Source organism: Cnephaeus nilssonii, assembly GCF_951640355.1.
Source record: "Cnephaeus nilssonii genome assembly, chromosome: 2".
NCBI classification, from domain to species: Eukaryota; Metazoa; Chordata; class Mammalia; order Chiroptera; family Vespertilionidae; genus Cnephaeus; species Cnephaeus nilssonii.
This window is the reverse complement of record NC_137073.1, coordinates 73,813,417-73,839,312: the sequence shown is the minus strand read 5'-3', so window position 1 is coordinate 73,839,312 and position 25,896 is coordinate 73,813,417. Positions and strand designations below refer to the sequence as shown.

General features: G+C 48.4%; 1 protein-coding gene across 1 annotated transcript; it reads right to left on the bottom strand.

Annotated features, from left to right (window-relative positions):
• Positions 1 to 494: 494 nt before the first annotated feature.
• OTP (orthopedia homeobox) lies at positions 495 to 8,372 on the bottom strand (the record flags this gene model as incomplete). Its single annotated transcript, XM_079800149.1, has 3 exons — positions 495 to 1,025; positions 6,669 to 7,078; positions 8,336 to 8,372. The coding sequence occupies 3 exons, from the start codon at positions 8,370 to 8,372 to the stop codon at positions 495 to 497; spliced, it is 978 nt and encodes a 325-aa protein (XP_079656275.1).
• Positions 8,373 to 25,896: the final 17,524 nt, after the last annotated feature.

Here is a 25,896-nt window from a genome sequence, read left to right as displayed (position 1 = left end):
AGGAGGGACACGTGGCGCGGGGGAGGAAGGGGCCGGGAAGGCGGCGGGCGAGGGGGCGTGGGCGTCGCGTTGCCGGTGTGGGTGGGAACCCGCGAGTCCGAAGGCCGGGAGGAGGGCGCGAGCACGACTAGCGCGAACGAGCGGGGCGGTCTGTGCAGCAGGAAAGGGTGGGGTGGGGTGGGCGCTAGAGATGGGGTGGAGGGAGGGTCACCCGGTGGTACAGTTAGACGGGTGGCGGGGGAGGGGGGCCTTGGGCGATCGAAATCAGGCGGAGGGGGGGCCTAGTGTGCTGGGGCTCGGAGCGGGCCCGAGCTGGTGCAGAGAGGAGAGGACTAAACGAGACGTGGCGGGGGCCGGGGCCGGGCCGGGCCGGGGCGGGGCGGGGCGGGGCGCGCGGGCAGGGTCCGGGGCAGTGGGCGGGGCCCCGGGCGCGCGCCCGGGGGGAGCGGGCCTCGGGGCGGCCCTCGGGGCGGAGCGGGCCGGGCGCGGCGGCATTAGGTGAAGCTCATGGAGACTGTGTGCTCTAACGCCTTGCGGCGGAGGGAGGCGATGCTCGTGCCCCGCCACACGTCGCTGCTGTCCGGGGAGCTGCAGAGCTGGGGGGAGCCGGAGACGTTGCTGGGGCCGGGGAGGGAGGCGGGCACCATGCCGGGGAAGGCGGGCTGGTAGAGGTGCGACTGCAGCCCCGCGCCGTTGGAGCCCGCCAGGCTGTTGGACAGGCCCATGGAGTTGGGCGGCGGCCCCGCCGCCAGGCTGCACTGGGACAGCGACTGCGCCATGGCCTGCTGCCGGCCCAGCGCCGGCGGCAGCGGCAGCTGCGACACCCCGGGCATGGCGGCCGCCGCCCAGCGCGTGTCGTTGGCGTGGAAAGAGCACAGGCTGTCGCCCATGGCGGCGGCGGCGGCGGCGGCGGCGGATGGAAACTGAGGCAGGCCTGGCGTGGGCAGCAGCGTGCCGGGCGCGCGGAACACATTGGTGGTCTTCTTGCGCTTCTTCCACTTCGCGCGCCGGTTCTGGAACCAGACCTGGAGCGGGCGGGGAGGGAGACAGGCAGGGCGCTGTTAGGAAGCCGGCGCGGCCACGAGGGCCGGGGCTTGAGTCCGAGAAACACGGTCAGATACACCCCACTCAACTCAGGCCGAACAAGTGCCGTAGGTCCGACCCGCCCCCGCATCCAGCCAGAGACCCCGGTTCTCCAACAGCGCGAGTCCTCTGGCGCCCCTTGCACCCACCAAGGGCCCAGCCCTTCCTAAGTGACCGTGCCCTGAGGCGCTTACACGTCGTGTAAACATACCCCCTGTTCAGTGTTCACCACGCCCCTGCTTGCTGGCGCCTTCGGTGCACGGCTGAGATGCACAGGTCTGCAGGCAGGCATGTGTCAAGGCTGGATCCACAGGTGTACAAATGAAGATAAACATGTGTACCCATGTGGCCTAATAGCGTGCCTTATAACACTGATTGGGCTATAGAATTTTCAGAAACGCTGGAAATTTGGAAATTGATGAAGGGCCGTGCATGACATAACTAGTTTCAAAATCGAAAGACAAAGGAAAACTAACGCCACGGATGACAGAGCAGTGATTCTGTGGGAAAGCAAGCGCTACTGAGCTACAGCGTTGTTTGGGTCGCCACCGTGACTTTCTGATTCATAGCAAAAGGCACCACTGACACCAGTCCCTGCCTCATTCACAAAGCCCTCAAAAGGCACCTTTATCTGGACCGTGCAGGTGTGCAGCAACCTGCTGCCGGAGCCCTGAGCCCCAGGGCCTTCAAGTCTGTCCTTTTGGGGAACTTACTGAGGATCCCAAATAACAAGGCTTCCAATTCCCTCCACCCCCTTCCCCTTTCACCTTTAAACCAAAAGAAATCTTCTGACTACTATAAATTAAAGGTCAGTTTAAAGCTCACACTAGTTATGAGTCACGTTTAATTTTGCTAGACAAACCCATGTCTTTTTAAATGAGATGTGTTTGATAAAAAATAAACTGCAAATGAAAATAAGCTTCCTGTGCGTTCTTTCTTAACAACGAGCCTGGAATTTCAGACCTTGCCAGACAAATTAAACTATGGAAGTCATATTCACTACCAAGGGAAAAGAAATGTTCTTCCTGAAAGTAAACTGCCTGATCAAGATAAACTGTCCTCTTCCATATTTTAATTTGATCTTTTATAAAAATTAGCCAGCATGCTTACTTGGCAGGCTTTCGGTTTAATATCTAGTCAGTTGGAGGTTTACTGTGCATACATGTAAATGGTAGGGGACACAGCTCAAATACTGGTTGAGTTTTGTCCTAGAATTCGGCCAATGCAATTTGACCACCCTATTTGTGGCCAAAGGGTTATTCTTCCGTTAATCCGTGCTCTTTAGTGTTTATTCTGAAAGCTATAGTATCATGCGTCTGGATGTACCTGACCCCCTTCTCGGTAAGCCAGCTATGCACTCTCCGCTTACCAGCGTGAACCGAATTTTGCAATCTAGAATTCTGCCCGCCTTTGGGCTGGCCATGGCCTGTTCTACCATATCGGGCCATCGCCCACCATTTTATATTTCTCTGCTTTCTCCCCCATTTCCCATGTTTCTGTTTACACCAGTGTCCGGATTGGGTAAAGACCTCCATCCCTTCCCTGCTAAAGCCCCTTGAGCTGGTGGCGCAGCGGATTAATGAGGCAGCAGGGCCTGGGTGGTGGCGGGGATCAATGCAGCGGGCGGTGGATTGAGCTGTTAGAGGCCCTCTGTGGAGGGTAACCCGCCGGAGCCAAGGATAGCACTGCGAGGAGACCTGCGGTCACAGGTCGCTTTGTATTACCCATCCACGGTGGGATTGGGGGAAGGTAAACCGATGGAGCCCTAGACAGAGACCGTGTCTGTGTCGAAAGGGTTCCACACCTCACCCGGATACATTTTGAAAGATATCTACAAATCCATCGCCTGTTTCTAACACCTTGCAAGTTTCAGTGAACCCCGAAATGCTTGAATGTTTGGGAGGGACAGCAGAGGAGGAAGGTGGTGGACTTGTGTGGGGGGAGTGGGGAGAGAAGCAGAAGAAAGAAGGGGGAGAGATTGCCCGGTAGAATTTCAGTAGAAAACACACCCACCAGCAAGGTTTCTGAATCTCAGGCACGGGAGGAAAAGAACAGCTGTAAAAAAAACCAAACCTAAATATTGTAGGAATACTTGAAAAATAGTGCTCAATTATGTTTGAGGGTTAGTAGTCAAATGATGGCTACAAAATTTTTTATGTTTCATGGCTTACTGGGGTTGGGGAAAAAAGTCTTCATGGGGTCTGAGCACCTCCGTTCCAAGCTATGATGCATATGTTTTTAAAATGTGAATGTTTCCACTTGAAAACTAGAGCATGACGGATTAAAATGCAGGCAAAACCTAAGGGAGATTTTGAGAATGCACAGATGACAACTCCAGGAAATATATTAACCGCAGCCACGGGCTAACTTTGTACTCAGTTTGAAATGCAGCTCTTCTCAGAAAATGCTTAATACAACAGTGAGAATCTAATGGAGGTTGGAATTTAAAAATCCACTTTTGTGATATCTGCTGTTACAGTAATATAGACATACTGTAAATGTATTTTAAAATATATAGCCCATTTAATTTCCCACTTATAAATGGCTCAGAAATAGAGAAAGAGAGGGAGAAGGAGAGAATATTACTTTTTCCCCCTTCCAAGCAAACGCTTTATGAAGATCTCATTGGAATCCAGCAAATGATTAATGTGAAGATTTGGGAGGAAATCTGGGGAGCTGTATTAAAGCCTAGATCTCAGGTTCATTTCGATCAGCCAGCCGTGAACTCTGGGCCGAATTCATTACACTTTAATAGTGCTGGGAGAGGAAGAAAATGCAATTTCTCATTCCATTAGAAAACTAGAAAATACTCTTAGCTTGTCCCCCTATTAAGATGTGGCAGGTGACAGGGCCATTCTGGGAGACACGGTCAATGGAATTACAGCACATTATTTTTGTTCCTATAAAATATTGAAAGGCAAGCCTGACTGTGCAGAAGTTATTTCACTGATTTGGTTTTTATGTAAATAAAATATTGAAAGTTAATTAATCCGTGCTAGAGACTAATGATTATGCTTATTATATTGCATTTGATCGCGTAATTTGCATGATTCTCGCATTGCTGCTTAATAAGCCATTCCAGGTTATAAATAATTCTGAAATTGGTTTCTAATAATGGCATGCTATAAAAGGAATGGTTTTATTATACTAGCCAGAAAAGGGGAGCAATATTAGACATGGAATTGGCCTCCATGTGAGTAGAGGTGCTTTAATACTTAAAAGTATGATATATACCAGATATAGATAAAAAAGTAAGTATGTTGGAACATTTAGTCTACAACCAGAAAGCATCCTTAAAAACATACAATTGCAATAAATGAAATGTTTCCATCATTTTTAATCAGTGCAGTGGCCCACGTACTGAAAAGAATGTGTGGCAATCTGTTAACTATAAAGAAAACTATGAAGTACTCATCATATAAGAACATAAACCAATTACTATTTAATTTAAATTTGGTCAAGGAGCAATGGTAGAGTGAATTGTGAAGTAAATACATTTTCCATAAATTATTTTTGCATTACATTACATAATGTTAATCATTTTGAAATGTTAATTAAAAAGGTTATGTTGATCTGATTACTTTTTAAACTATGGAACATTATTTTTAAAAAATATTGAAATTGCCATTCTATTAAATTGTTCCTATCAGCAGCCTCAAGCTATTATCTTTGCTGAGCATTATGCTAGAACAATTAAAGTACTTTGTCTCTTTCTTCTTGATTATTCTTTTGTGTACTTTTTGAAAATAACTGTTCCTATTATATAGTTTATATTTTATTTCATTTACAACTTTTTCTATTAAAAGATTCACTGCCATTAACCTTTGGAAGATCTAATAAAGTTTAATAGACCTCGTTTTCTTTTTTCATAAAGTCAGTTGTCCAATTATATTTTATTTGTGATTCTAAGTTCTATTTTAATTTAAACTAATTATCAGTGTGTCTAGGTTAAGCAATAGCATTTTACTCTTTAAAACAAAAATTATTAGATAGTTTTTCTCTTGAGAGACAAAAAGTAAATTTATGAATTTTGAATCTATAAGTTTCTAACAAGCTGGTGTTATCATTAGCAGTAATGGAAGTGTCGAAATGGTGTGTAATTTTTAAAGTTTGGGCTCAACTTCAGATTTAAATAGAAGTGCAAGGGGAAAAAATGAAAAAGCATCAGTAATATTTATCAGCACAATGCAATTAACATTCTTTTGGTGTTTAATATCAAAGGCCCATGGTTCAGGGCTTCCATCGTTCACTAAGGAAACCAACCAGTTTTATATTGAGTAAAAATATTAATCTATGTTATACCTGAATATTACTTTGTTAATTTGACCACTTTAAGTACCCAATGACATTCATTTGCTGACTATTTAGAACAGAAACACACACTATTTTTCTAGGTTAGACTATCTTTAAAATGCCCAATGGAGGCAGAAATATTCATCACTGTAATTATGGACACCCTTGTCTCTTCTTATATCAAATATAAAGTAACTGAGATATTTAAACTTAATTTGTAAAAGAATTCAGAGCTGAGGTTGACGCCCAGGATTAGCGGACAGAAACGACCAAATCCCACACAGGAAGGGAAGATTTTCAGCACCCTGGATAGCTCATGATTCTACTAGTATAGTGTGTGTCTTAAAATTTCGCCTCCAGCACTTGTCCATAAAATATTTGATACATTGCTTTTCATTCTTTTAAAGAGCGGGGAAAATTAGATTCATTAGACTTATGCTTTTATTTACCAATTTACAGAAAAGTTGAAGGTGTGATTTTTTCTGTTATATATAATTTACAACTTGGAGGATAGTTGGACAAGAACAAGGGGTCAGTGATGATTTTGTCTACCATCTGTTCAATATTTCCCGCCCTAAACACACTGTCTTCAGCTCGGATATCCAAAACAGAAAGCCTTCGTTCCCCCCTTTCCTTAGGAGTAAGCCAAGTATTAGAGGCTGTGGGGGATCGCTGCAGCTGCCCGCCCTTAGCGCATTGGTTGCACCACTGAAGTCCAAGTTCTTTGAAAACATCAAAGCTGGGGTTATTTTTTTGCCCGAGAGCGCGGGAAGGTGATATTCAGCAGAATAAAACACCGTGAAACGCAGGTGTGGATCTTTTTTAAAAGGTGCCGCCACACCTTGCATTTTCGCTTTTCATGTTTCTGTATAATTGTTGCATTCCCCCATTTATCTAGATGGTTAGTACAGACTCATTAGAGGGTAATGAAATACTTGTCAATAACGCAAGCTGGAGTGGCAGTGCGCGCTCGGCTTAGCCGCCTGGAGACGCGGCGGGTGGGAGACTCGGAGGTTCCCTCATGGGGAGGAAGAAGGCGGCTTGGCAGCTTCGCTTTTGCGGAGTTTCTGCTGGGATGCGGTTACATTGGTGGGAGATCGAGGCCCTGCCTGTCCATTGGAAGACGGCGACCCGGGCCAGTTTCGCGGCAGAGGAGCGAACTCGGCCCCGGAGCGCATAGGTTTCTGAAGAGAAGCCCAGGATCGCGGCAGGGGCAGGAAGGACCCCACTTCCTTTGCCCAAATCCTCCCGCCCGCTCCTCGTCTCGCGCCCCAGTGCCCACCCCGGGGTACCTGCACTCGGGACTCGGTCAGCCCGATACGCAGCGCCAGCTCCTCGCGCATGAAGATGTCGGGGTAGTGAGTCTTAGCGAAGCTTCTCTCCAACTCGTTGAGCTGCGCCGGGGTGAAGCGCGTCCGGTGCCGCTTCTGCTTCTGTTGGCCCTGCTGCTGGCCGGCTTGGCTGGGGTTCGGGCCGCCTTGGGGCCCCGGCTGCTTGTCCGGGTCCTTGGCGCTCACCGCCAGCGAGGCCGGCGTGGAGCCCACGGTGGTGATGTCCTCCCCAGGCAGCAGCGTGGCTCCCTCCACTGGGTCGGCGTTGGGCGCTAAGTCCCCCGGATGGCCCCCGGGGTCGGAGCCCCCCACGCCCAGCCTACACTTCACCGCCTCCCGGTGGCCCAGAAGCTCGGCGGCATCTTTCATACCTGAGGAGGCAAGGAGATCGCGGTCACTACCTTCCTAGCGGCGCCAGGAAGGACTTGCCTCCCCGCGTGATCCTCCTGCAGCCCCGTCCTCGCTTCCCTCCGCTCCCACGTTCGTCCCACGAAGGAAACTCCTAAGACGCCCGGCTGGGCTCCCCAGGATGCGGGCTGCCGGCTGCAATCCCACCTCCCGGCCCTCTCCCCTCTTTCCGCATCCGCTCCTGAAGGCAGCACGTGCTCTCCTCTCTCCCACACGAAACACTCCCAGGCCCGGCAATGAAACACGCCTCGGCGTCCCTTTTCGGAACCATACCCCTGGCGCCCAGGAACCCGAGAGCATATCCGTGAGGAAAAAAGGAAGGAAAAGAAAATTAAGCCATCCCTAGGTTGCTGCCCCACCTGCATGTGCTTAGGCAGCTGGACGAAATCTACCTCCGGCCCCAAGCCGAGTCCCTCTCACTTGCGGAAGATGAATAAGTCTCAAAGCCTTCCACCCCCTGAAATCAACCCAAATCAGCTCCGCCTCCCCCTCAAATCAGAGAAAGTGTTTGGAAAATGGAGTCACATCCATCACCAAAGACTCCCAAACCGGAAACCCAGGCAGTATTAAAGAAACTCAAGTAAATTCAGTAGACCTAGCCGTGAATCAAACTTTAGGGAATTCAACTCCTCTTTCCGGAGAAATAAAAGGCGCGTTCCTCTCAGCCACTGGCAATGCCTGAGTCTTTTGCAGGCAACGGTGCCTGTGAGGATGGATTTGGCTTTTCTCTTTTCTCAATGAACACACTTAGCAATTCCGCTTCAATTGCAGCGGCTTCTCCTTCATCCCAGATTTTTACAAATTCAATCACACTTAGAAGAGGAGAAGAGAAAATGGTAGTGGGGGGAGAGAAAAAAGAGAAGAAAGACATACCAAATCAAAGCAGACAGGACGGAGAAAGAGAGAAAGAAAAACACCTCCAAAGAAATTACGATGGGGTGGATCTCCTTTCCAAAAATAATAATAGTAATAAGGGAGAGAGGGGAGGAGAAAAAAATAACAAAAACAAAAAGTAACATTTCCCAACTCCTTTTCCCGGATCTACATATTACATAGATTTTTTTAAAAAGACGATGTTAAATCAAATTAAACTTTAATGCAGCACAATTACTTTTAAAGGAATTAGTCCATTTAGGGCGCATTAAGGTAAAATAAGGAACAAATTGACAATTTCCTGCCCCGTCTTCTCCTGGCTGCCCCGGCGAGAGGCGCGCACTCACCTAGTCTGGCGTCCAGGAGGTCGGCGTGAGACAGCATCGCGCACCGCTCCAGGGCGAAGGCTGTTCCCCCCAAAATTTTAGCGGCTTTAAGTTATTTAAAATAGATATAAGCTATAAGCTATACTATATAGATATATATAGATCACCTAAATGAAAGAAAATTCGGTTTGTGGTTAAAAAGGGGGCTTCTTGCATTATAATGTCCTTTAGAGAGACGGGGAGGTGCTTAACAGTTGAATGAACCCGTGAGCAGCTCGGCGAGGGGACCAATCAGGAGGGCAGCCTGCAAATGTCAGCGCCCGGAGAGTCCCCCACTCCGCCCGCCCGCCCGCCCGCCCGCGCCCGCCCGGAGGAGGCGGCGGCGGCGGCGGTGGCAGCCCCGAAGGCTCCGGCCCCGGGCAGCAGCTAAAGCAGACGCGGCCGTCTCGGCCTCGCCCCGGGCTTCCGGGCCCAACCTCCGTTAGTGTTTCCCAGCGATTTTCTCCGGGCGCTCCATTCCTTCTCCTAGCTCCGCCCTGCTCTCTCCAAGGGCGCAGCTCTGTCTCCTAGAGCTAGACTCTTCCTGGGGCTGAGGCGAGGCTCTGGACAGCACAGGGCGTGACCCCCGCGTGACCCGAGAGTTTTCTCCGCCTGCGGGCTCCAAGGGACACCTCCGAGCCTTGGGCCACGCGAGCCTGCCAATCCAGAGCACAAGAGCGAGCACACCGCGGCCTCCAGACCGCGCGTACACCTCGCTGCCACCCAGCAGGCCCGGGCCTAGGGTCCAGACGGCCTGACTGGGACCCGAGCCTACCGGCTCCCAGGCCCTCCGCAGGCCTAGAGCGCCAAGATTGAGTCAGCTTCCCCGCAGCTTCCTGCGCCCGCAGGCCGTGTTATTCGAGAACTCTACCCCCTTCCCTCCCGCTTCCTCTCCTCCGCCTGGCGCACGCTCGCGTCCTTCCCCACATCCCTCTCTTTTTGGTCAAAGTTTCTAAGTTCTGCTCTGCTCTCAACTCCACGTAAGACTGTAAATAAAGTTAAATGCTCTTTATTTTCCTCTTGAATATGTTAAACTACTTGAACAATTTAAAGTGCTTTGCACAAGTGAAGCGAACCATTTCTAATGTTCTGATTTTTCAGAGCCAGCCAACAACAAAGTTTAGATTAGTAATATATTTCTAACCAGAGTAATTTTCAAGATCATTAGGCATTTATGTAATTAGTGCCAAATCTATAAGCTTTTATTACGATTATTAGAGTAAAATCAGTATAAATTTGTACTAATTTACTACTGTTTAGACTTGGCTGTCAAGCCAAGAGGCTCTTATTGTAAATGATAACTGAGGAAATTAAGTGCAAAATTCTGTACCATTTCTGATCTGCGCCTAAACAATCCGTTTCAATTGTATTTGTAGCAGAACATAATGCCCTTTTAAAGTTATTTGACTTGTATTTTTATTTGCAACACAAGAAAAATGCCCTCTACCCAGGCACAATGAAAACTGATATTTACTACTCTCAACTTGATTAACATTGATTTTTAATTCGAGAGTGATGCAATTAAGATTATTCATTTAGTGCAAATAAAGCTTCCACAAAAGGGTGGCCCTATGAAGTCTGCTTTAAATAATGCCGAGCAAATGGCTTTTTTTGTTCGCTGTCCAATTGACTTACACAAAACATTGGAAATACTGCCTGAGAGCAGATGCGAGACGAAGTGTGTGTGTGTGTGTGTGTGTGTGTGTGTGTGTGGTCGCGCGCGCGCACGTTCCCCCCCCCCCCCCCCCCCTCTTAGCTGTGTGTGTGACAGGGACCGAGCAAGGAGACAAAGGAGGCGGCTATGCGAACTCTGGGGCGGCAATGGAACTCCTTCTCTCCTGAAGCCGGTTCCCTTCCTCTCGCGCACAACGCACGTGGGCGCGCGCACATATGCACATATGCACACATACACACACACACACACACACACACACACACACACACGTGTGAGTGCCGGGCATCAGTCACACACCGGTTCCTTCTGAGCTGAGAAGACCATTTCCCCCCAAGCTCCGGGCCTGGCCAAGCTTCAGCAGCCGCTGCAGCTGCTGCCAACGCGGCCTCTGTGGGACTGGAGCCCTGGAACCGCGGGCTCCGGCTTGGCGGAGGCCGGGCCGCGGCTGTGTGTTTGGGAGCCGCGAGGATGTTCTTGCTTGAAAGAAAAGTATCTAGACCTAAAGCAAATAGAGTCCTGCAATAAAATCTCCCCCTTCCCCAAACAAAACCCCAAATCTAGATGCTACAGGGCTGGGCACGCGCGGCAGGAGGCCAGATAGAGAGGTCCTAGGCGGGGCTGTGGGAGCCCTGGACTTGGCTTTCGAGTGCGCACCTGGCTGCACGTTCCCGAGGACTCTTGGGGGTTTGTGCGGGGCTGCGGGGGGGGGGGGGGGGGTATCTCAGACCGGAACGCAGGGGCGGAGGTGCAGAGACCTGTCAGAGGAAGAGACAGGGGCCCTGAGAGAGGCACCCGGCCAGGCTTCTCCAAACAGGCACGTCTGGGCAGGCCCGCACTGCGGAGACTCCGAACCCCGTCTGGAGGGAGGGAGGAGAGGCCAAGACCAGGGAAGAGAAGGAAAGGCCCCCCCCCTTGTCCACACCAGTGTGCAACCAGCGCTTGTGTCCTCCTTCCACAGCCGCCCCCAGAACAACCACCGGCAGCATTCTCCCACACGCACAGCTCGTATATTCTGTTTTGTTGTATTTTTCAGGTCGATAAATAAATGTGTAATAGTTAATGTGAAGACACATCAGAGTAATAACAATGGGACGAAATCAAAGGATTATCCATCTCTGTTAGTAACCGCTGAATAACAATGTTGCGGCGTGATTGATAGCCCGCTTCATTTTATGACTTTTCTATTGGTCTTGATTTTTATAGCAGTATAAACAAACTAAATCATTTCTTCCAAGACTTCAGAACATAAGCATGGGTGGGGGCGGGAGGAGAGGTAAAGGAAAGGGGGGGGGAGAGAAGGAAATCTGAGAGTGGGAGGGGGTAAGGAAGGAAGTGTGGGGGCGTCGAGGTGGGGAGCGTGAAAGCTGGAGCTGGAGCCAGAGCCGGGATTCAGGAGCCTGCTGGCAGCAGGCGTGGCAAGGAAAACGACAATAGTCTGGATGTAAAATGCTCGCCCCCGTGCCTGGTTCCCTCTCTGCAGCTCGTTTTGGCCAATGCCTGAATCCACCTGGGCAGGGCCTGAGATGTATTTACCAGAGTTTTATTCCCTGTCATCTTCCCACGTTCCTAGGGCAGCCGGGAAAGTGCCGGTCAGGCCCATTGCTATTGATAATTTAAGGCATTTCCCACATGATCATGGGAACTGAAGTCCCTAACAAGGCGAGGTTTTAGCGCAATGACCCCCAAATCTTCGGAATGACAATAATGTCTTCAGAAATCACTTCGAAGCAAAGTAAAAGGATTTTCTATGACGGATCCAGTGATTTTTCCTCAATAAATAGGTTTTAGATTGTTACACACACGTAGAAGTGGAACAAAGGGAACTACCAGAAAATATATTGGTTGCCCCTAATAAAATTTATTTAGACAGTTTATTCTCATAAAAAATAGAGATTGAATTTTGTACAAGAGCCTGCCAAGGGGCGATGCACAGGGAAATCATTTTTTTCTTTCTTCTTCCTCCCCTTCTCCTTTTTAACGAAGCACAAAGGCCAAGGAACCCGCGACCAGACCGAGCCAGAGAACTTTGTAGTATTTTGAGAAGTCGGCTTTCTGAGAGGTATAGATTTAAATATATAACCCCCTGATGGCTAATTATGTAAACTACGGAAACAGAAACGTCAAAATCGGTGTTTTTTCCTCCTGCTTTGCCATCCTAGTACAGAGCAAGATTTAGAAATATGGTGTGACTGGATGGGTAGGTGGGATCAGGCAGCAAGTGTTTCAATGATGGATATATGCCGATTTAGATTTGTACTTCTTGATTTTTTTCCCCTCTCTAATTGTCTATCTGCATTTATTGTGAATCCTTTGTAGAGTCAGAGAGACAGACAGAATAAAAATATATACCAGGTGCTCTTTGAAGAATCGGGTGTTGTGCCCAGCACCCTAATTGCTTTTTCCACTTATGGTAACCTTGGGTGTTTATTAAATGTAACTTTGGGCTGCTTGGCTTGTTTGTAAACTGCTCTCTTTTCTTTGCAGACAGTGGGCTGAAATATGGCGTGTAGTTATTCACATTCCTGCTATTAAATGCTGAATTGTAACATTGTTCCCTTTAATGAGCAGCGCCTCCCTCAATAATTAACGATCTCACATTTTCCTATTTTCTTGCCTGATGAAAAGAATCAATTTTAATTCGTGGTAAATTACAGCCATGCTTTTGGGTATTATTTGCTTACAGAAAACAAATCAAGTGACTCGAACACTCCTGTTTACTTTTCCAGATATGCAATAACCCAAACGCAATGGCAAATCAGATCTTGTTTCTCAGGCCTAACTTAGAACCTCAAAAATAATAAAGGCTGAGGACTAACCTCGAGGGGAAAACAGGAAGCTCTCAAGTTCACTTGGTTTGAAACAATGGTGACCACTTTTGCCCTTCTCTTGCTCCAGCTGCGAGAACCGATGCTCGCCCCCACTCCTACCCCCACCCCTTCCCCGTCCCAGACGAGAGTCAGTGGTCTACACTAGAGTTTTGGGACTGCTTCACGTTTGGCTCATTTGGGGGAGTCGATTAGAGGGTGGGGTGAGGGAAGGAAGAAATCTGGGAGGGCAGCCAAGTCTCTCGGAAGGGGTGACAGGCGCTTCCACACTTCCCTGCATAAAAGAACTCTCTGGAGGTTCCCATTAAAAGAGACCAGAGCCCACGAAGCTTTGGATGAGTGCTCCTGCCGCGGAGAAAGCCCCCTCCCGCTCGCTTTCCGGCGGCGGTTCTCCGGGGCTGAGTGAGGGCTTTTAACCTCTAGCCAAGCAGGACCGCCCTCAGCCCAAACCGGCCTTCTCCCGGGGCTTCCCGGGCCGGGAGCGCGGGCGCTGCAGGCCGCTCTAAGCGAGAGCTGTCCCGTGGATGTGGCCGCGGGAGCCCATGGCCTCAACATCCCTTTGCCTACAGGACCCGGGCTCCCCAGCCTGGGAGTTAAAAGCCAAGGGTTCACACTCCAGGCTTTTTTTTTTTTTTTTTTAAGCGCAGGGAGCCGGGGCTGTGTGTGCGTGACGCGAGTACCTGTGTGTCCGTCCATGCCTGCTCACCCGAACCGCGGGAGGTGCCGCGGGCCGCGGCGGAATAAAAAACAAAATCGCCCCCAAACAGTCTGATTTCCTAGCCTTCCCGGGTGTCTGTGGCCATACACGAGCTCAATATATTTTTCTTTTCTGCAATACAATGTCCCGTATGTTCGAGTTTGCAAACTACAACCATGTACCCACTTGCATGGCTCTTCGTGAGCGCTGGGCTTGCTGATTTGTAAACCTTTGCCTTTGGACAACTAGCATCCTCGGCCCTCGACACACAACGAAGACGGATCCGTCCCCACCTCCCTGACTGCGTGTCTGCATTTTTTTTTTTTTTTTAGCCTCTAGCCCTGTAATTTTAATGGCCCCAATTAGCCACACGGAATATAATAAGTGACATGGAGATTTTGTTTGTATGTGTTAAGTTCGCTGCTTTTCTGATTTCTATTTACTCAGGATAAATAATCATATATCAGTTATTCAGTTAGGTGACAGGGCTAGTAATTGGAATAAAAAGAAAAACATCTCATCCTTATCTCTTTCTATAACTAGATATAGCGCTAATAAGACTGCATCAATCTTATCTAGCAAATAAATAAAATAGACAAACAAACAAATTCGTCTCCAACAAGTTAATGCGGTGTATCTGAGTGGAAAGTAGATATTTTCACGCAATCTGGAGATGAGGAGTGACTTTTAATAAAATCACAAGAAAAACAAATGTAATTCTGTAAAGCCATTTCTTGGAGCTGCCGGCGCCCACCTCCGCCCCCTCGCTCCACCGCCCCAACCTGTCTCCTCCCTTAGCCCCGGGTTCCGTTCGGTTCGGACTGACCCGGCCAGGCTGCTCCGCCACCTGACTCTTGGGGCGGGGGCGGGGGCAGAGGTCACCGTGCGGGCTCTGAGCCTTTCTCACACAGGAGTTTCCACCTTTCTTGACCGTCCTGCCCCTGCTCTTCCCTTTGCTTCCTTTCCCCTCTTTCCTTTCTTTTTCTCTTCCCCTTATTCCCTCTTCTCCCTTTCTCCTTCGCCTTCTTCCTCTTCTCTGCCTTTTCATTTCCCCACTCTTTCCGCTCCTTCTCTTTCCCTCTGTCCTTCCGTCTCCCCTTTTGCTCTTTCTCCTCCTTTCTCGTCCTCTCTCCCCTCATCCCTGTTTCCCTTCCTCTCTTCTTTCTTCTCCCTCCCTCCCCCACCGTTTCTCTCCGCACCGCTTCCCTCCGCCTCCCCGCAGCCCGAGTGCGGCTAATTCCGGGCGTCTATATTCACTCAATTAGAGAAATCTACAGAGAAGATCGATCTTCCATCTGCAGACATGCCAGCTTAACAAATTAGATTCTTGTTTCGTGCAGGTGATTTGGTGACAGTTGGGGAATTAGAAGTAATAAGTTGTTGTGTTTGAGCCCGGGCCCCCACCACACGCGCGCGCCCCTCCCGGCCCGCAGACCCCCCCAGCCCGCCCCCCACCCCCGGCCGCGCCCGCACCCGCGGCCCTGGCACCCCTCCCCTCCACCCCCTCCCCGCCGGCCCGCGCCCGCCGCCGCCGCCGCCGCATCCCCCGCCGTAATTAGTGCTGCTGCCCTCCATGTGGGCTCGATTAAACCGTGATTTAGCCGAAAGAAATATAATTATGGCTGCAAATAAAATAATCAGCATTGAAGAGCGATTTCCTTAATGAGATGGAGCGGTTGCACGTCACGGAGTAAAGGGGTCTCATTAAGAGGTGGTAATGAGGCTTGGGTGAATGGTGCCGCCACAAAATAGCCCAACTCTCCGGCAGGCCCGGCCCGCCCGCCCGAAGTGGCCGCCGCCGTCCCTTCCCCCGGTCGGCGGTCCCGCGGTCCCGGAGGGGCACCCGGCCCGTCGCGCCCGGCCCCCAGGGGGCGCAGCGCCAGCTGCCCGCCTCCTCCCCGGAGCCGGCGGCGCCGTCGGGCGGGGCGGGACGGACGGAGGTGCGTGCCGCGCTGGGGAGCGGGCGGCGGGCTGCTCCGGGCCCCGTCAGCCCGGCCGGGCCAGCTCGGCGCCGGGAGCCGGGCTTGCACAGACAATTGGAGGACGTCGTTCGCTGGAGGAGCGGGTCCGAGGCAGGAGCTCCTGAGCGGCGGGCGCTGAGCCCCCGGGCGCCGCCGGAGGAAGCCCCGTCGGAGGGCTGTGGGCCAGACCGGGAAAGGGGATGTTACCCAGAGCGGGCGTGGAGAGGCAGGGACACCACCGCGGGAGGCGTCCGCGCGCGCAAAACGCTGGTCTGCACACTGGCTTCGAGTCCTGGTGTGGAGGGTGAGGGTTCTCATTCTCTCCACGTCATTTCCCAAACTTTATTAAAGTACCGAAAAGGCAAAAACTCTGTGTGACCACCCCATACAGAAAGAGTCTTGACTAAATATTCCAAAGACTTCCAAGTTACTAGGTTCAGGACAACCTATGAGTTCCTTCTTGACATCAAGGTGTGTACACATGCATGCTCCTAATGCCCGGGTATGGCGATGCCTCAGAATTTATTTCTAATCAGTTTGTTAACCTGCTCCTCGAATCAGTTTTATCCTTTGGAACCATTCTTAGTTGGACAAGGAAACGCATTATCCACACAAAGTGACTAATGAGGCGGACACACTTTCCCCTTTTCATCCAATCAATATGTATTGAGCACCTACTATGTACTAGGCACTTGGCTGGGCACCGAGGAGGGAGAGGTTAACAGAGGGACAGATCCTTGGCCTAGTGGAACTTAGAGTCAACCACGGCCTACATTGAATTTTCTACCAGGGTGGACCTTGGCCATCAGGCATTTTGCAGCCTGTGGGAGGCAGGGGTAAATCTGAGAAATGGCTCCGTTTGTTTTAGTGTGATCTGACCCTCCCACCTTCTAAATCTTGCCCCACCCAAGAACATGGGATCCTGAGGAAGAAAGTAATTTGATAAATAAGTGTTGGGAGTCAATATAATACTCTTTATAGGATGTTCCCATTTTAAAAGAGGACAGCAAGCAGAAGCACGTTGCCTAGATAAATGATTTTTCCATAGCTTTCTGGTGGTGGGAGGCTTGAGAGAAGAGGATTTGAGGTTAAATAACTACTACCCACACTTACTGCTTCCCTAATCAGCCTCACGAGCTCGGATGGAAACGCTTGTATTCAAAAGAAAATTTTGTCTTGGGGAGTCACAGATGCCTTTGAGAATCTGGTGAAGGCTAAGGACCTCCTCCCATTAAAGTGGATCTATTTGCAAACAACTTCAGGGTGCTCAGGCCCCCTACAAGCCCCAGTTTATGAAAGAGTGGTGTCTAGGTGAGACTTTAATATTTGTGATTAAGCGTTTCAGAGGAGAAATAATGCAAATCTCCAGAGGAGTTCTACCAGTAAATTTGAATCTAGGGAAGAGCTGGGTCACGAATAAAAAAATAAACTATCAAACCATTAAATTCCAAGAAAACAACTGATTAAAAGATGCATGCAGTCTAACAAATTTATAACAAAGTATTTCATCTGACCCAATATATAGGTTGATATTAATCCAAATCTATATAAAAAATTTCCATGTTGCAGAGAGTTGTCAAGAAACTTACTTTGGCCCTAGCCCAGTGGTCAGCAAACTCATTAGTCAACAGAGCCAAATATCAACAGTACAACGATTGAAATTTCTTTTGAGAGCCAAATTTTTTAAACTTAAACTTCTTCTAACGCCACTTCTTCAAAATAGACTCGCCCAGGCCGTGGTATTTTGTGGAAGAGCCACACTCAAGGGGCCAAAGAGCCGCATTTGGCTCGCGAGCTGCAGTTTGCCGACCACTGCCCTAGCCGGTTTGGCTCAGTGGATAGAGCGTCAGCCTGCGGACCAAAGGGTCCCAGGTTCGATTCCCAGTTAAGGGCATGTACCTCGGTTGTAGGCTCCTCCCCTGCCCAGGCCCTGGACAGGACATGTGCAGGAGGCAACCTATCGATGTGCTTCTCTCACATCAATGTTTCTTTCTGTCTTCCACTCTCTCTCAAAATCAATGGAAAAATATCCTTGGGTGAGGATAAAAAAAAAGAAAACTACTTTGTTGGTGGGCAGCTCTTGCCCCATACACAGGACCTGGGCAGGGTGGCACTCTGGCTACTGTGGTGGGGTCGGGTGGGGAGCAGCTTTACACAATGCTGTGTCATAAATATGACAGACCTTGCCCTGGATGGAGGTGCAAGTGAATGTGATTATAATTCACAACTGGGACCACAGGGAGTGAAGAGTGATTAAAAGTCTGTCTTAAGCTCTCTAAAGCTCCCAAATCCAGAGCTTAAACTAATTCTCTATTCACTCCCCAAAGGCATTTTACACATGAGGGCCTGAAACCAAGCAACAGACCTGCCTTCTCCGCCCTCTGACACTTTCTCAAGATGCTAACATAAGGAACCAGAGAGTTTTTCTGGGCAGAAGATAGTTCTTTACTGGCTGCTTTAGAACAAGATTTATTCTACCCATCTTTCTTCATTTTCAAGAGTCCCCTAACTCACCCATTAGGAGGAATATTTACTTTTCCATATATATTTTTTTACTGGCATAATTTTTTTTCACTCCCATGAAGCCGCTGCATTTGGGAGGAGAGTATTTATTAGATAGAAAACATACAGGGTGAGCAAAAATAGGTTTACAGTTATGAATACATGAAACACAGTTTATTCTTATACTAGAGGCCCAGTGCATGAAATTTGTGCACTGGGGGGGGGGGGCATGTCACTCAGCCCAGCCTGTACCCGCTCCAATCTGGGACCCCTCGGGGGATGTCCGACTGCCAGCTGGGATCAGGCCTAAACCGGCAGTCGGACATCCCTCTCACAATCCAGGACTGCTGGCTCCCAACCCCTCGCCTGCTTGCCAGCCTGATCACCCCCTAACCACTCCCCTGCTAGCCTTATTGATGCCTAACTGCTCCCCTGCTGGCTGGGTAACCCCCAACTGCCCTCCCCTGCTGGCCCAGTCACCCCTAACTGCCCTCCCCTGCCGGCCTGGTTGCCCCCAACTGCCCTCCCCTGCAGGCCTGGTCCCCCCCCCCCCCAACTGCCCTTCCATGCAGGCCTGGTTGCCCCCAACTGCCCTCCCCTGCAGGCCTTGTCACCTCCAACTGCCTTCCCCTGCAGGCCCGGTCGCCCCTAACTGCCCTCCCCTACAGGCCTGGTCCCCCCCATCTGCCCTCCCCTGCAGGCCTGGTCACCCCCAGCTGCCCTCCCTCCCCTGCTGGTCTGGTCGCCCCTCACTGCCCTCTCCTGCTGGCCTGATCGTCCACAACTACCCTCCCCTGCCAGCCATCTTTGACCACATGGGGGCAGCCATCTTTGTGCGAGGGTGTGAGGGTCAATTTGCATATTACCTCTTTATTATATAGGATTATTATTTATCAACTAGAAGCCTGGTGCATGAAATTTGTGCACTGGGGGGGGGGGGGGAGCAGGTCCCTCAGCCTGGCCTGGGCCCTCTTGCAGTACAGAAGCCCTCGAGGGATGTTCACCCATGGGGAGTGGTCCTAAGCCATCCTTAGCGCTGCCGCGGAGGTGGGAGAGGCTCCCACCACTGCCACTGCACTCGCCAGCTGTGAGCCTGGCTTCTGGCTGAGCGGCACTCCCCCTGTGGGAGCGCACTGACCACCAGGGGGCAGCTCCTGTGTTGAGCCGTTCAGTCTATTTTGCATATTAGCCTTTTATTATATAGGATTATTGTATTATTTTCCATATGAACAACTGTAAACCTACTTTTGCCCAACCCTGTATTAAGCTGCTGTAACAGAGTTCCCAAATAGAGTGGCTTAGAAAAGATGGAATTTAATTTCTTTCTCACATTCCAAGGCTGATATAGCAGCTCCAAAAGATTGAGAAGCCAGCCTTCTTTATTGTTGATCTGCCTTCCTCAACATTTGGCTTCCATCTTGTAATCTGAGATGCTGCCCCAGCTCCTGCCATTGCCTCTGTAATTTAGGTATCTGGAAAGGGAGATAAAGAGGGAAGCTCACGCTTTTCTTTTAAGGACATGACTCAAAAATGTATCTATCACTTCTTCTCACAACTAAATGGACCACAATTTAGTCACATGGCCATACCTACATCAATGGAGATTAAAGTCTCAATGGAGACTGAGAATTGTAGTCTTTACCTGAACTAGTTAAAATGTAAGAAAGAAGGCTCCCTGGCTTTCCTGATCTGGGAGGGACATAACTGCTATCTTAAGCAGGGCCCTCACTTATGATTTGGCCCTTATCCTTATGTTTCCCCTGTATTTGTACTGAAAGATTGGTGTGTTGTGGGGGGAGAAGAGAAAAGAAATGGAAGCAGAGAGGCCATTTAGTAGTATAATAAAATAATCCAAGGGAGAGATGATGGTTGCTTGGACCAGAATGAGAGTAGTGGAGGAAGTGATAGTGGCTGGAATGTAGAAATTCATAGGAAGAGCCTAGAATTTGGTTCTTGATGTATGAGAGAGGAGAGTTGAGTATAACAGTACTCATTGTTCATCATTCATTGACTGTTCATTCATTCATTCATTCATTCATTCACCAAATGTTATTGAGCACTGGCTATGAGCCAAGTACTGGGCTTGGACCAATGTATATAGTGGGTATAGTCATTCCTTTACAGTTGACGAAGAAACATAGATAGCAGAGAAGTAAATTCAAACATGATTGCATAATGAAAAGTAAGTGCCAGAGGCTACAAAATAGCAATACAGAGGAAACTAACCTAGTCTAGGGGTCTGGAAAGTGATGCCTAAGATGAGACATGAAGGGTACATAGGACTTGGCTAGGAAATTGAGGTGAGATGGGGGCAGAAGAGGAAAAATGTTCCTGTAGTAGAATTCTCTCCAAGTCCTAATTCTTTTTTTAAAAAATATTTTTTTATTGATTTCAGAGAGGGAGAGATAGAAGCATAAATGATGAGAATCGTTGATCGGCTGCCTCCAACACGCCCCCCACTGGGGATCAAGCCTGCAACCCACCCTTGACCAGAATCGAAACTGAGACCCTTCAGTCTGCAGGCTAAAGCTCTATCCACTGAGCCAAACCAGGTAGGGCCCTAATTCTTTTCATGGTTTCATGTTGCCTACTTGGGATAACACATGAAAGCTTGGGCTATGAAGTCTGGAAACTTGAACTTAATTTATGCTGTCTCTTTAAAGAGAAAATGCTTTTTGAAATTCAATTCAAGTTAATTCAATGCAATAAACATTTGTAGGTTATGGGCCAGGTTCCCAGCCCAAAGACCCCGGAACCATTTAACCGAGAACAGATAATAAAATTGAAGTTGTTGAATTTTAGGAAATGCAGAGGTGTTCTCTATAAGTTCAGACTAAATCTCAAAGGATTCCAACCTAGAAAGACATGCACTGAGGGGTGATGTGATCAAAATCTATATAATTCAGTAAGGTTATAAGAAAGGAAAATGGATTAGGAGACAACCCACAATCTTCAACACAAACAAAAGTCTTTTATCCAGGGGAAATGAAACCACCTCCAAGAGGTGGTAAAAGTTCTGTATTTATTAGGATGAGGATTCAGTGGCTATAAAAAAGACAACAACAGCAGCAAAAACCTACATTGGCTTGAACAAAATAGAAGTTTGTTTCTCTCTCATGTAATGCCGGGACTGACCAGCAGACCCTGAGCGATGGGATGAATGGATTACTCTGACACGTGTTTCTGTGAAAGGGAGAGGTAAGGGGCTGCTTGGCTATATCAACCAAACAGCCCCGTTCGCCAGCCTCCTTAGGTTTTTATTGTAACAACAGCTTGAACTAAAATTAACCTCTAGATACAATCAGCGGGGTAAGTACCCTTGAGAAAGCACATGCTTCTACAAGGTTGGGTCTAAAGACTAAACATAGAGATTCCAGCAAAACACTCGGGTGCTCGGACTTGTTTGGAAAAGTCAAGGCAGTGGCTGCCGCCTTCAGCAAGGTCCCCTGAGAGGCCCCTGACCTTTTGGGCCTCCTCACAGACTTTCCAACCAAGTCCCATGCTTCCCAACCAAGTCCCATGCTTCAATGTAAGATGTTATGGTAGGTCCATGGGGTCAGGAACCCAGCCCCTTCTATCTTACTATTCTGTCCCCCTTGTCCATTTGTTTAGGATGGCTCACCATGTCACATTCTAGCCAGCAGGGAGAAGGGGGAAAAGGAGAGTATCCTTCCTTCTCTAAAAGAACAAGCCACAAGTTGTACACATCACTTCTACTCAATTCCATTGGCTATAACATGGCCAAATGATCACACATAGCTACAAGGAAGGGTGGGAAACAGTGTCTTTATACTGGACAGTCATGTTCCAGGTTATAACATAGGATTCTGACACTGAGAGAGAGAAGGGAGAACAGACATTGGGGGCCTCTAGGAATCTTGTTGCACTAATGGGTTCCTTTTCTTACTCAGAACTTCCAAGGTTAGCACTGGAAAGAGAATTTTCAGGACTGTGTGTGGAGGAGGAGTTGGGAGACACCTCTGAATCACAAGTCTCACCTTCTTCTTTGGGTCCTTTCACTTGAGTTGCTGCTACCCCCTTAATTATTCTGGATCAAGCAAAGATCAAAACCTTTCCCAGGGTTCCCCTTAGTTAAGAGCTAACGGCACATACTGGAGTTGTGGGTTCGATTCCTGGTTGGGGTGCAACTGATCAACGCTTCTCTCTCACATTGATGTTTCTCTCTTTCTCTCTAAAATCAATAAAAGAGCTTTTAAAGAGTTTACTACAGATGTCAAGAGAACAAATATATATGAGAAATGTATAAGCTTCTTAGGTTACAAAGTCCGAGATATCTACTAACTTCCTTGCTCTTGTCCCAATGGTTTAGCCAAAATTCCTCTGGTACCTTGAACACAGCCCTCATTCCCTGGTTCCCAGCTTGTCTCTACATGAAGGAAGCTTGTTTTAATATTCATTTTTCAGGAACTACCTACTGTACCCCTCTCCCGCTTTATACTTGGGCAAGCAAGTGCCCTCTGCCTTGGACCCCTGTCTGTTTCCACTTCCTAAATAAACATGCTTAGTTTAGTAGAAACCTCCAGGATTGTGATGAAAGTCCCATCAAGCATTAAGTGTTGTTAACTCTTACTAAAAGACACACTACTTGCAGAGATTCCCCACTATAGTCTGTAAAATGGAGGTAATCAGAGTACCCCCCTCATGAGGTTGAGGTGAGACTTACGGAGCTTCATACAGAGTTGGAATATAGGAAGTGCTATTTCAGTGGGAACTATGGAGATGTTTGTAATTTTCACTTTTAATTCCCATCCCATGTTCTTACTGAGAAGTTGTATTACTGACCACAGTGATTCTGCAAACAACAGGATTGGCCCCTGGAGCTTGGTTCTAATCCATAGCAGAGGTTTGGGGTGTCCATGCAGAGGCAAAGTTTTAACCAGGCCTGATGCAGGTAGCCCCTAAAGCAGCTCCTGTAGATCTGTAAGTGCCTAAGCAGCAAAAGTTCCCCACTGTGCCAGGCGGGTGCCCCAAAACTTTGCAGAGCTATTTACTCCTCAAGGGACAAGGATGTACCATGAAGGCAGCCCTTCGAGATTCTCACGGTCTGTTTTCAGTTTGGGCTCTGTAGCTAAAGAGGTAAATTGAGAATATTGATCAGCCCATCAGTCCACCAGTAAGTTGCTCTTTTTCTCTTCTGAAATTTGGTGTAGGGCTTGTGATAGATTGAGGATTGTCTGCCCCACATAGGAACTGCACATGGGTACTCAACCCACTTTCAGATTACCATGTGGTCAGCTTGAGATGGGGAACTCTTGATTTTAATATTTTGTTGACATTGTTCTTTATCACCACTAGATGATCTGGGCTGTCAAAGAACTCCAAGTTTTCTATCTCCCTGGAGAGCCAAAGGATCTGGAAGAAGGGAAATTTATTCATCTCAAGAAAAGACTGGAGACCCAATTTTAGAAGAGAAAGGAGGGTGGTGGTGGAATAATGGAGTAACCAGCACCAAGCCTGCTAGGCCATGCCTTGGCAGAGTACCCTGTCTGCCTTTGTTTCCAGAATTCTGACCCCCCGCCCTCTCCCCCCCCCCACACACACACACCCCTCCTCCTCACCCTACCTATATGCACCATTGCCTATCTCCCTAACCCCCTTTGGTGTACTACACACCAGCCACCTTTGCCTCATGAAAATTCATAAAAGAAATACCCACCCTAATTCAAGGCCTTTACACATGCTGTTTTCTTTCCCCTAAATGCTCTTCATTCTTCACATGGCTGGCTTCTTCTCAGTTTTCCAGATCTCAGTTTAAAGCTCCCCTCGCCCCCCACCCCCACAAGGTTGTCCTTACCCCTCTAAATAGGCCCAGTGATTACCTCCCATCCCAGCACCTTGTTACTGCCCCACAGTGTTAATAACTGAGTTAATTAAGCAAGTGCTTGTTTGTTGTTTGTCTCTCCCATTATAAGGTAAGCTCCCTAAGGGCAGGGAAATATCTGTTTTGTGCCCAGAATACAGTAAGTGCTTAATATGTATTGACTAGTTGCTCAAGTCAAATCATCCCTTTATATTACCCCCACATCCAATGCAGTAGGCCTTCTTGGCTCTAATTTCAAATGTATCCCCAAATCTGCCCCCATTTCTTGCCACCCTCACTGCCACAGACCCAACTACCACGGGCTGGCACCTTGAATAACATCCTCCTCCTCCTTTACTTCTGCCCTGGCTGCCTTCAAGCTACTCTCCCCATAGCAGGCTGGTTATGTCACACTTTTGCCGTAAACTTCTTATGACACATAATCAACTCTAAAGCCCTTGTCATGACTTGTAAGGCCCATATGACCAGGCATCTGTTCCCTTTTGGACCACATCTCCAAACACTCTCCCTTGTCCCACTTTTTCCAGACACACTGACCTCTTTCCCACTGCTTCAAATCCCAGGCACCCCAGGGCCTTCCTATTGGCTTTTCTTTCTGTCTGAAATGCTTTCTTGCTACCCCTGTGAAAGCCCTTCCCTAAAAGGCCTATTGCATATGGATTCCTGCCTGCTCTGCCACAGACTACTCCCTACAAACTATTTTTTAATTTTAAATTTGTTTAATTATAACACATTTCATACTGTATTTTTAAAAAATCTTATTTTGTGAATAAATAATGATGTGGTTCACAATTCTAAAATTAGACAGAAAGGGAGAAAAGTCTCTCACTCCTGTCCCAAAGCTATCCAGCTCCTCTCGACACAGATGACAAAAATTGCTGTTTTTTGTGTATGCTCCCTGATAAAGTGTAAGCATGCAAACAAAAATTTACATGTATGTGTATCTATAGGTTTATCCTTTTTAAACCTTTTTATATGCATTTACTATGTATGTCTGTGTCACCTATCTATCTTTTTATGTGCTTTTTTATCAAATGGTAGCATACTTGAAAATGGACACAAAACTTGAGCCAAATTAAGCAGAGACAAGGTTGAATCATATATAAGTGTTTATTCCAATAATGCAGGCAGTATGGAGAGAGCAGCAGGTCATCCTATAAATTCTGTTCTAACCTCCCCTACTAGCTGGCTGATTATCTATATATATAAAAGGCTAATATGCAAAGTGTCCCCTCGGGAGTTTGACCTACTGGGATTTCAATTGCTTGCTATGACGTGTGCTGACCACCAGGGGGCAACGCGGAATGAAGGAAGGCCCCAGCTGGCAGCCGGAAGACCCCCTCCCCCCATCAGCCCTGATTGCTGGCCAGGCCTTGGGATCATACCCGTGCACGAATATCCTCTAGTATATGGATAAAGAAGAAAGGCTATATGCCAAGGGAGAGTGGGGCAGGATAAGGGCTGCAGGGTCCATGGTCTGTGTGTCTCCTTCCAGGAACTTGAAGTCTGATAACAAGGTAGTTAATTTTCTTAAAAAAAATTTTTTTTTTCATTGATTTCAGAGAGTAAGGGAGAGTGAGAGTGTGATAGAAACATCAATGAGGAGAGAGAATCATCGTTCAGCTGTCTCCTGTATGCCCCTAACTGGGGATCAAGCCACAACCTGGGCATGTGCTCTGACCAGGAATTGAACTGTGACCTCCTGGTTCACAGGTCGATGCTCAACCACCGAGCCACAGTGGCCATAAGGGCAATTTTCTATGATGTTAAAAACAGCTCTGCCATCCCTGTGACCAGAGAATGATCAGCATTACTGAGGCAAACTCCTAGAGGGGGTCAGGGTCCAGGTATAGCAACCAAATCAAAGCATTTCCGGTCCTTTGTCTGTTCTCAAAATGTATTTTCTTTTCTGAGTAATGTACCCATCTGGGCTCTGAGGCATCTTTTATCTTTTTATAGACCTGTTTTTCTCCTTGCAACACATCATCCAGTTTCCCAGGGCCTGTAAGAAAACCTCTTATCTATAGTTAGTAAGGTGAGT